This window comes from Pterocles gutturalis, unplaced genomic scaffold (genome assembly GCF_000699245.1).
Source record: "Pterocles gutturalis isolate BGI_N339 unplaced genomic scaffold, ASM69924v1 scaffold16293, whole genome shotgun sequence".
NCBI lineage: Eukaryota > Metazoa > Chordata > Aves > Pterocliformes > Pteroclidae > Pterocles > Pterocles gutturalis.
This window is the reverse complement of record NW_010123354.1, coordinates 31,925-43,706: the sequence shown is the minus strand read 5'-3', so window position 1 is coordinate 43,706 and position 11,782 is coordinate 31,925. Positions and strand designations below refer to the sequence as shown.

Here is an 11,782-nt window from a genome sequence, read left to right as displayed (position 1 = left end):
CCTCACACCTGCTGAGACCAGGATGGCCATGCCAGCAGGCAGGGGAGCCTGGATGAGCTCACCTTTCGCTGTGTCAAATTTATTTCCACCCGAAACCCCTGTATGGGCATCTCCATGGGCCAGACCTCGGGAGAGGAACTAGCAGCACACTGACTGGGGTGGCCATGCCTTGCTTGGACCTCTGCTGTCCCTGCTTCTTCCCAAACAGCCAAACAGCCCCAGAGAAGTCAGCAGATCAGTGATCTAACGTGTCGCAGCGCCCGATCCAGCCTTGGACCACCCAGGTGAGATGCCGAGAGCCTTCTCTGCGCTGCGGGTGCTGGCTGGGGGGGTGTCTGTCCTGACCAAGGGCATTAGGATTTTTTTATGCCATCCTTGGAAGTGTGAGGCCACCGTGTGGGGGCTGATCACAGGGTTGATGGACCCCTTGGCCCTACTCTGGAGCAACCTCCCATGGGTTGGAGCCCTACCAGCGTCTACTTGCAGGTGTGGACGTCGTAGACGCGGATGCACTCCTGGCAGCTCACGTAGCAGCACCAGTGGAAGATGCAGTGACACTTCTCCTTCCGTTTCTCAGTCCTGGTGTTGTGGCCACGACCACAGCACAGCAGGTCACAGCCGTCGATCCCGTGGGAGGTGACGTTGCATGTTCTGTCCCTTGTCCCAAAGGAGCCCGTCTCTGGGTTGGGCTCACAAAAATTGGGGGAGTTCTCGTAGTAGACCAGATCCCGCTCCGTCGGTGGCTTGAAAAGAGCGTACTTGGCCCTAAGAGTTTCTACCCATCCCCGAGATTCTCGGTGCTTTTCAACCACCATCTCGGAGGCGCTGTCGTATTTGTCCTTCAGGTAGTCACCGATGGCTCGGAAATCGGGCTGGGCCCACCAGCAGGTCTTGACCTCACAGCTTCCCGAGAGACCGTGGCACTTGCACTTCAGGTGCATGTGATCCAGGATGGTCTGTCCAGGGGAGAGAAAACAAGGGGGTCAGCAGCAGCTTATGATGCCCACCATTTGCTTTCAGTCACCTGCCTTTGCTACCTGGATTTAAATGTCTGATCTGAGCTTGGTCTGGAAAGTGTAGGCTAGTTGTAAATGCACAGGAGCTTTGGTGTGTGGCAGAAACATCTCTAGATGGAGATGTTTCTAGTGTTTCTGGTGTTTTTTCACACTAGAAAAAAAAAAATGCCCTATCCCTGGAGGGGTTCAAGGCCAGGCTGGATGAGGCTTTGGGCAACCTGGGCTAGTGGGAGGTGTCCCTGCCCATGGCAGGGGGTGGGATTGGATGGGCTTTAAAGGTCCCTTCCCATCCAAACCATCCTGGGATTCTGTAATTCTATGAAAAGCATGACGGGGCTGGGAAGCTGCTTGAATCATCTCTCCACTCCAACCCAATCCAATTCAGTGCAACGCAATCCAGTCCAACCCAGTCCAACCCAATCCAATCCCAAGGTCTGATCTTTTCAATGGGGTCCTGCCCGTCACGTGTGTGTGGACAATCACAGCCCAGAGAATTCGAGCGTTGGAGGGTGTCTCTTGCACATGTGGATGTAGACGGATCCCCTTGTCCCAGCTTTGCTAACGACCCTTCGTTTTGTGCCCCGAGTCTGACAGGTTGCACTAGAACGTAAATGAAATTGTGAATCTAAAGATGTGACGCTCTCACTTCCCCAGAAACCTCCTCTCTGTGGAGCAAAATAATCACTAATTTTTGTTAAAATTATTGTTTTGGTTTGGTTTTTTTCAGGAAACGGTCATTAACACAAGTTAGAGATTCAAGCATCTAGCCTTCCACCTCTCCCTGCTGTGGGATGGAAAAAAAAATATCTAGTGTTTGCTTCAAGCACTGTTGGAAAGGTCTTGCTGTACCACGGTTAAAGCACGTTGGGTTTGCAAATGACCTAGAGCAGGCGGTGGCCCAGAACAGAATAGAATATTTCGGCTGGAAGGGACTGACAACGATCATCTATTCCAACAAACCACTGGGTGGGACAAGGTTACAATGGGAGCACACAGGCAGGAGCAGCCTGGGAGGAAAGTCCTCGTCACCATTAACCCGGGGTCTTGGGTGGTTGAGTTGGGTTTCTACACGCTGCCTTGGGAGATGTTTGCTCTGGAATCAAAGGATGTTTAAGCTCTTCTTAACCCCCCAGCCCGTCTGTTTGGAGAGAGTGGAATTCATACAATCACAGGATGGTTTGGGTGGGAAGGGAACTTAAAGCCCACCCAGTGCCACCCCCTGCCATGGGCAGGGACACCTCCCACTAGGGATGGGGCATCCACAGCTTCTCTGGGCAACCTGGGCCACTGCCTCACCACCAGTGCTGTGCCCTGGAAAATAATCCTAGAAAGCTCCTGCCTGGCTGTTATCATGGTCCCATTACATCAGGGAAGCCAGACTGGGCTGTCCACGTGGGCATGGGGACCAGTTCTGGGCGTGCCGAGCACTCACCGTCCTGCCAGCCTCGTTGTTGTGTCTGTTCATGGCCGAGCGGGCGTCCGGCCGGTTCTCTCGGGCGTCTGCGAATTCCCGGGACACCAGCACGCCGAAGTCGGCGTCCTCGCTGCATCCCCCCCATTTCCAGCCATCTCCTGGAGGCCCTTTGTGGTGGGAGTCGCAGCCACAGATGGTGGACGTGCCCTCGGCGCAGGAGCGGGTCACAGCGAAGGCCACCCCTGCCGAGGCGATGGCGTGGACAAAGGCGGACTCTCGCGTGGCTGGGAATAAACAGAGCCCAGGGGATGGTCAGTCAAGGGAAAATTTTCATTTTCTTTCTCAACCTTCTTCAGCATCATCTAAATCTCATTAACAAGCAAAAAAATATTTTATTCATTTTTCAGTGAGTTTTAGTGAATTGGGTGCTGCTGGCATCGCCCTTTGGAGCACGCGGGCAGGAGTAGGTGGGAGGGAAGAAGGGTGACCCCAGCTCTGGGCATCACAAGTGCAGCATTCCCCCGAATATGGATCTGATCCAGCACGGGTGCCGATGGGTGCACAGAATGTTGTGAGAGCTTCAGGGGCCTCGGAAGAGAGTTACTGGAGTAATTCCCCATCTGGAAACCCAGAGGGGGACCCCACAGCTGGAGTTAGGGGAGATGAAGCTAAAATGGGGAAGGGTTTCAGATGATACTGGACAGGCAATAGCAGAGCAAAGCCCAAGAGCTAGTGATGACTGTTAAATGTGTCTAGACTAAACTACGTGTGACTTTAGAGCAGTAGAATAAAACCAGCTGAGGGTGTGATGATAACCTTACTCATTAATTACTGAACAATCCTGGAGGAAATCGAAGCAGATGAACTCAAGTCTCTTTGACTCCGTAACTCTCGGCATGCTGCAGGTACACAGCCTCACTGCGGGAATTTCAACAGGCCCCACGGAGCAAAGCTGGAAAAAGTCCTGAAAGTGGTGAATGCTGAAGAAAAGGTGAAATAAATTGCCTTGGGAGCTGGGAACGAGAGCACGTGTGGATCTGCTGTGCTAAGAGAGTGTTTCAGCAGAACAAAGATACCTGGGCAGGAGGTGGGGACAAAACAGAAAATCCGTGTGAAGGTGAAAGTGAAATGAGTTTGCTGAGCTGAAGCATCTCTGTCCACCACCTCTTCCACCGTGACCATGGCGGAGTCACTTTCAAGCCCTCCCCTTCCCTGGTCATTCTGTGGGGCCCTGACCTGGACTTTGGACGCCAGCAGCCAAAATGCACCTGGGTACGGGGAAGCCACCAGAAGCCATAAAGATTTACATTGGCTGGGTGTTCTAGCCAGCGGACTCTGAGACGGACAACAAGGCCAAGCAGGATGGGTGGGAAGCCAGAGCAGAACTGCCTGGAGCCTCCAGGCTCACCTCGAGTGCCTGAAGCCAGGGAGCTGCTGCTCTTCATCACCACCCAAACCTCTCCAGCAGCCCTGGGTGCTGGGTACCCTCTGCCTGAGCATCCTGGCCCATCCTCATTCCGTGGTGGCTGCCGTAAACACAAAGATCTTATTCAGGGGGGTTGTTCTGGACAGGAATTACCAAAGCCCAGTATTGAAGTGCACCCCTGAGGTGACGGCGTGGTGGCTCTCTGAAGATGGCAGGCAGCCGTTGAGACAGATTGTCTGGGGTTGCTACTGCCAGAGGAAACTTCTGAGATGTCAGAAGCACCAAAGAACAACACCAGGAGAAGACCTGGAAGAGTTAGACCTAGCTTTAGAGGATGCAAAAGGAGATGACCTTGTCCACTTCATATGGTGGCATTTTCCTGCCGTGAGGTCTGTGAGTTCAGTGGCATGGTCTGGGAGTCCTGCCCTCTGTCTCTCTTGGTGTGTTCACTCTTCAGGAGGCTGTTGAAGAGGTTGTGACATGCTCTGAACTAAGCTGGTCTTTTTGCTCGTGCTCTGACTGGTGGCTCTTCTGCTGGTTTGAAAGCAGGACGATGGCTAACATCTTTGAATTTTCAACCCAGATTAAAGCCCAGCCAATTTATACCCTTGGTTCCTGGGCTCACGTTGACTTTCATCTTCAAGTGGCTTTTAATGGCCCCTGTATTGACTTCATGGTACTTGCAGAGAGCAAAACTTCAATTTTTCAATGCTCAAAGAACTTTATTTGTTAAGTCTTTCCATAAAATGTTGTCCATTGCACTCATCAGCCCGGCTGCCCATCTCTGCATCTGTGCCTGGGTTTGGTTCCTCTCTCCAGAAGGCAGAGGAGAAGCAAACGCTCCGTCCCAGCTGAGGACTCAGTGGGGCTGAAGGAGAGCATGTCCCACCACAGCTCAGAACATCTTCTGCGTTAGGACAGGCTGGCAAGTGCCCCCTGTGTTTCCCTGCTCAGCACTGAAACTTTGGTCCCTGGACTTGAAGGGACATCCAGATGTTTAAAAATAGGATGTTTTTAAAGCTTGTTTAGTAGTGTTTTTTTTTATTATTTTTTTTTTTATAAAGCAGACAGTGTTGTACTATTTTTACTCATTTTGTAATCAACAGGAGTTTGACTGTTGACTTCAGTAAGACTGTACTAAATACAGGCTTTCCCAAGCACAGACAAAATAATTTCTCAGTCTCCGCTTTCTCCTTGGGGACATCTTTTTGTTCTGGTTGAACCATGCTTCCTGGTGTGCCCCAGTCTGCGGAAGTGCAGCGCCCAGGTGAGTGACATCGGAGTGCTTGAACCCAACGTGGCATCTTGTAAAGGTGGAGACTTTAGGTCTCTGAATTCAGAGGAGATGTTGGAGTCCATCCAGCCTCGCAGCAGGATGCTGGGGAGGTGCTGAAGGCAGATGGTTGGGGAGGGGGGGGGTGTCTGGGTACCGCTGCTGGGGACAGTGCCCTTGGTGTGCTGCAGGAGCTGCTTCCAGCTGCCTCATGGGTACAGCTTGACTGAATGGTCAGGACAGTTGTCAGTGGATGTGGGGCAAAGCCAGAATTTTCTACTGTCTCAGACCAACAATGACCTTGGAGACCATCCCCTCCTCCCACAGCAGGAGCCATGAGCTGTCATCTCAGCTGCCCCAAGCATCTCTCACCTCTCTCCTCTCGTGCCCTGGAGAGGTCTTCATTGCACCAGGTCTTGCTCCTTGGCCTGCAGCCGTCTCTGAGGAGGTGAGGTCTCGTGTCCAAGAATCAGGCGTCTGAAACTGCGCTAATTTCGCCCTGTGTGGGCGATCGGGAGAGGCAGCTCATGGGTACGTGCCACCTGCAGAAACGCGCATCTCTCCTCTGCTGCAGCCTGGGGAACTCAGATCTAGATGCCCAACGTGATCCTCAACCAGGGCTTCTCAGTCCTGTCTTTGCTCGTGGGACTGTACCATGGTTTTCACTTTCTTTTAATTCATACTCTTCCCTCCTTGCCCTCCTCACCTCCGATACTCCAGCAGAGTTTTCCGTAGTTATCTTTCACCAACTGCTCATACTGGGACCACTGGGGCCACAGGCCACCGGTGGAAGATCACAGCTCCAACCGGAGTGTTCCAGCCTGACAAAGGCCTGGGAGCTGAAGCAGATCAGATTAGAGGAGCCAGCGAGCCCTCCTGGCCCTGGACCAGGACAGCTCGGGGACCGGGGGGAGGACACGAGCCGCTCTCCTTGCTGACGTGCCTTCGCTTTCCGTCCTGGGAGGGTGTGAAAAAGTGATGGGCACGGGGTGGAGAGTTGCTGCAGGTTTTGTGGCTCTCCCTGTGCGGAGCGCAGATGCTGGGATGGACAGAGGGCGAATGCTGGGATAGACAGAGGGTGGATGCTGCGATGGACAGAGGGCAGATGCTGGGATGGACAGAGGGAGGATGCTGGGATGGACAGAGGGGGGATGCTGGGATGGACTTTGTGGCTCTCCCTGTGCGGAGCGCAGATGCTGGGATGGACAGAGGGCGAATGCTGGGATAGACAGAGGGTGGATGCTGCGATGGACAGAGGGCGGATGCTGCGATGGACAGAGGGCGGATGCTGGGATGGACAGAGGGCGGATGCTGGGATGGATGGAGGGTGGATGCTGGTTTGGGAGTTGATCTGGGGCTGGCACTGCCACAGCCAGGCAGAGGCGTGATGCAAACCAACCTGGGGGGCTGCACCCCTCTGGCAGCTGCCCCCCAGCACCCCCCGCACCCCCATGCCTGCCCGGCGAGCTCTCAACGATGCCGGGGCCGGGGGGGAGCGAGCTGCAAACACAAACACCATGCCTTGCAATTCTCCCCTGGGTCTGGGCGAGGAGCCGGGAGAATTTCCCAGAGATGAAATGCGGGAGCAGCGTTCCCAGAACCAGGGGAGGGGCTGGCGAGGGAGGATTAGAGCTGTCTTGACAGTGCACCACTGCGACTGTCTCCCAGCCAGGCCCGTTACCTGCTGGGACACTCAATTTGCCATTGTTCCCGCGGTGTCACACTGTATTACCAGCATAATGCAGAATGTTTCCGCCGGCCAGCGTACCCACGGCACAGAGCACTGGCATTCCCCGGGAGCACCTCGTAGCAACGGGGCAATGTTCCCCTGTCCTGCCGTCACCCTCCAATCCCGCCAGCCCGGCTGGGAAATCCCTATTGATGGCTCTCCCCAGCCCCCCGCCACCGGATCAGAATGGCTAAAGGGCGTGTGAATGCTGCAGCGATTTGAAACGACTGCGGCGCTGCGATGGTATCGCTCGCCCTGCCTCACAGTAGGGGAGGAAGCTTAGCTCTTTCTCAGCGGTATAAGCTTATTTTTCTCTCTCCCTCTCTCTTTTTTTTTTTTTTCCCTCCCCCCACCCTTTAAGCTGCTGAGTTTATATCAAGACGGCCCCTGATCCCACACACCCCTGTTTAGATGCAAATGACCGCGAGTGTCATGGCTGAGAAAAGCCGTGGGTTATCGCGGTGCGGCTCTGCCTTTTCACAGCTCGTGGCAGGGGCTTAGCCAAACCACACAGGGACCCCCAAAGGCTGCCTGGGCACAGCTGCCCTTTCCTGCACCTGGCCCCCGCAGCCCCGCACGGCAGGACGCGGCTCTGCCCGGTGCCAGCGAGAGGCTGGAGCCCCAGCAGGGTCGAGAAGGATCTTTCTGGAGAACTGGTGGCGTCATCCTGGAGGAGGAGAGCAGGCAAAGGGTGGCCGTGCGGCGAGGAGGCGGGGGAAGAGCAGTTCTCCAAAAGACGTGCGGAGATGTATGAGCTTGCTCGGGCTCCTGCCAAACTCCCTCCTGCAGATCTGGTCCTGCCTGTGGCTCAGAGACCTCTTCTCCATCCCAGGAGTCGGTCTCCAGATGCCCGTGGGGCGTTTCTGCCTCGTGCATGTGCAACCAGCTCTTTCTGGGCGCTTTCACCAAAATCCAAGAATTTGTCACCAATGTGGAGAATGGTCATTGCTCGCCCTCCCGGTGCAGCAGCCTCACCTGGCTGTTGGCTCAACCTTGGCTTTGGGCAGGACTTGGCTGGAAGAGATGTTGTCTTTTAATAAAAACCGACCTTATTTTAGAAAGAAAAAGGAGGGAGAAGAGAGGGGGGAAAGCAGGTTTTTCCTCCTTCCTCATCCCAGCCTGCACACCTGCAGTATAAATCATCTCAGAGAATTTGCTTGTAAAAACATGATCTTACCCCACATTCTGGGGTTGGTTTTTGGGTTTATTTTTTCATAGCCTGGGTTAGAAAAATAAGACATGCAAAAAAGAAAACCTGCAGGAAGATGATCCATGGCCCTGGGAAACCAAAGCCTCACCAGCTACGTCTGCCACATGTTTTATGGCAAAAACCTCCCGAGTCTTGAATTTGGGGTAGGGCACATGGGAGGAAATCGGGTCAGTCGAGGCCGAGCCCTTAGCCAGGGTCAGCATTCAGCACCGCCCGAATGGGAGCACTCCACCCCCCCGGGATTCCCTGGGCTGCATTTGCTGCTTATTGCTTTGCTGCCAATTTGAAGACTGCGAAAGGAGAGATGAGAGTCACACGGTGAAGCTGGGAAGAGAAGCGAGATGGGGATGCGATGGGGGGCTGTGGGAAGACCCGGGGGCAGGAATTCCTCGGGCTGTTCTGGGGACGGATGCTGTGTGCCCCCACACTGACACCAGCGCCCAAAGCCGGGGTGATGGGCGCTGAAGGAGCAGCCACGAAGGGCTCAAACATGTGTGCCAGGAGAGGGTCTGCGCAGCCAAACCGCAGCAAACGGCTCCGTCGTTTCCCACACGACATCGCTCTTCAGACTAAGCTCCCCTTGAATGGAAGCAATTGTGATTAACATTTTTTCAGCTTCTTTAAAATGAAATTATCCTCAATTTCTTTTCAGGCTGTATTAGAAATGATTTTCCGTGCTATTGTAGTGAGAACTACACCTTTGAAGTGTTTTGTTTTTTTTTTTTTTTTTTTCCGAAATAGCTTCAATCTACCTAAGGGAGCAGCAGATGAGATTAACCTAAATGTTGTTCTTTAATGCTTAGAGGTGACTTCATCCAGGCAGTTATCATAGCTTAAACACTGCCCATTTTGGGCTTAGTATTTAATACCCGTTGGCCTAATGCACCGTGCAAACTGCAGTAGTGATTGTCATCTTAGTTTGAGTCTTGCTATTAATTAATGACTCTTCGTTTGTGGGGTTACATCCCTCCATGTGTCCTGGAAGCCAGCGAGAAGGGAATGCAGCGATAGCTGCCACAGATGCTCCGGGCTCGGCCAGATGTCAAACACGCAGCCAGGGGCAATCGCGGACCTCAGCCCCAGGTTATGGGCTCAAAACTCTCGATTTCTGCTGTTGCTGTGTCTAAGGAAGATGGGACAACAGCCTGGGAGAAGGCGATGCCGTGAAGGCAGCAGAAATGTCCGGCAGCCCCATCCTCAGCCCCATCCACAGTCCCCTCGGCAGGGACGAGCAGGGTCGGTCCCCAGGTCACATCACAGCTCACAAGAGCTCTCAGGGCAGGACAAAACCCTTTTTCTTGCCAACGTGATCTCCTCCTTCAGCTCAGAAAGCGGTGGCTGAGGAGGTTATGTTTTCCTCTGCAACGACTCATGCTCCACACTTTGGGGATCTGCTCGTTACACTGTGGGTGGAATGCGTCCTGTCCCGTCTCCGCTCATTAATTTTCAAAGCAGCAGTGAAAAGACATGAGCACATTTAAAAAATGTAAATAATAACTGCAATCAAATGGGCTGGTCTTTGATGTATCGTTATGTGCAGATGATGCTGTTTATTTTTAACTGTTCTACTTACAGGTTAGTGAGACACAAGAATAAATACATTTTTCAAGCTAATTGCCTGGCAGTGATGTCTAGGAGACTGCTGATGCGTCGTGGTTTGGTTGGGAAAGCTGTATAACAAATGTGCTCAATAATTTTTCTCCATCTGTCAGAAGAGTTTCAGAACTTCAGGTGATATTTTACTTTGTCAGCTCGGAGCACACAGAAATGTTGGGGCATGTCCACACGTGAGGTTTTGCTCTAGTCCCTGCAGCCGAAAGAATCTTAAAATATTCTTCATAAATTCAAAGTTCATTGTGCTCATTACGGGGAGGATGGTTCAAATCCAATTTTTAAGCGCTTTCATGCTGACAGAAATGGTGGTGAGAGATTCTCAGTGCCTGAATGCTGTAAGAGTTCTTTCATAACATGTTAAAATTTTTATGATAGTTTTTAATGACAGTTTTAAAGAAAATTTCAGATCTTGTAAGTGCTGAAGTTTAGGACGTGCTTTCATTAGGCAGCAGGTTATAGTGTGGCAAGCCTCAGTGACAAGTTATTTGATGCTGTTAGCCCAATTTACATCCTGGCAAAACAGAGGGGAGTTGAATCTCATGGTCCCTATTAGCGCTCTGAAAGGACTTTACAATCCTGATCTCTGCAAAAAATCACACTAACCCAAATGAGTCCTTTCCACTGAAATATACTGCTGATGTTGCAGGAAACTGTACTATTTTCAGGAGGCTGAAACTTGAAAAATATAATGAACTGTTTATAAGCAGAATATGACACCTTTGTAAGAATGATTCACTAGGAGATATGCGCGCTCCAGGAGTGTGATGGGAAATTTCCTAGAGGCTGTCCCATAAGATTCCCATTTCCAAAAAGTCACTGGAAATAATTCTTCTTGCATTTGGCCAACGACCTTCAGAAAGACGTTCCTAGTTTGATCCTAATGGGCAGGATCCCAGTACAGGCAGAGTCCTGCGAATGTGCAAACATGCGGCCCCTCCTCCCTGGAAATGGGGAAGAAGGCGTAACGAGGAACCTCCAGGAGGTCCTCAACCCATGGTGGTGGCATGGCCACTGCTGGTGTGTTTGGGGTCAGATGGTGCATGGGAGCAGCTCCGAGCCCCCCCAGTCTGCAGGCTCTTGGGGAAGGGGGAGAGAAGGTGATGCCCTGGGCTGGCTGCTGCTCTGAGCAGGCAGTGCGTCCTTTCTCCATGGAGGAGCTCAGCGCATCACATCTGCAGAGAAAGTTCCTCCAGAAGGAGCAAAGAGCCGCAGCCATGAATTGGCTCCGCTGACTTCCACATATCGTTCCCTGTTGTCATTGGTGCCAACATACAAAGTCATGGGACAGGGTGGAAGGCAGGGGAGGTTTTTTTACCCACCATATGGTTCAATTTCATGGGAATGCTTTTGGGTCTAAGGTCTTGGTTTGCTAACTGCACGTCTGAGATATGAGATAGGTTATCTGCCACTGAAGTCCTCCAGCACCCTCCCTTCAGGCCATGTTTGGCTGCAGGCTGGAGGTGCAGGTGCCCAGCTGTCTTGGGGCCCAACATCTCTCTTTTCTCTCTGTAATGTCCAGGATGTGGCCTCATTGGGAATCCCAACTTCATCGTGCCTCATCGATGTGCTTCCAGTGTGCCTGAGCCGTGCCAGTGGGTCTGGAGAGGGTGGCCTTTCAGGAGGAGGTGAGAAAGAGGAGCAAGCACGTGTGTTTGGAGAGAGGAGAGGGAAAATATGTTTATTCTCCTTTTTGGTCCCAGCCCTGTTTTGGGCTTATCATCTGTGAAAAGATATGTTGAAAGCCCAACTAACCCTGATCAGGGTCATGGGTTTTCACTCTGGCTTCTCACTGGCAGGGAAACTTCTGCCCACTGGCCTTCTGGGGCAGTCAGTGCATGCTTCAAAGGGCTGTCTTGACCCCAGGGAACTTGACCTCAACCCTTCTCTTTGGCTCTTCCCCTGGCTCTGCTGGACCTTGCTGTTCGGAAGTGGAGCCCATGATTCCAGAACACATAAGCACGCGTGGGGCTAGACCTTCCCCTTCCTGTACTTTATCCTACCTGGCCCTACTGAGTGCTCCTGGGATGGGAATAGACCCTTCCTTTGTTACTTTGTTGGAAAAAGGAAATTGCAGAAATTAGGGTTGAAAGCCAGGACATC

General features: G+C 52.5%; 1 protein-coding gene across 1 annotated transcript in view; it reads right to left on the bottom strand.

Annotated features, from left to right (window-relative positions):
• Positions 1 to 476: 476 nt before the first annotated feature.
• The window catches only part of WNT1 (wingless-type MMTV integration site family, member 1), an 11,669-nt gene continuing 363 nt past the window's right edge, over positions 477 to 11,782 (bottom strand). Inside the window, exons 2-3 of the mRNA XM_010077882.1 lie at positions 2,449 to 2,714; positions 477 to 956 (exon numbers count right to left, since the gene is read on the bottom strand). Of these exons, the coding sequence (XP_010076184.1) occupies positions 477 to 956; positions 2,449 to 2,714 (746 nt within the window). The remainder of the gene's footprint in view (positions 957 to 2,448; positions 2,715 to 11,782) is intronic.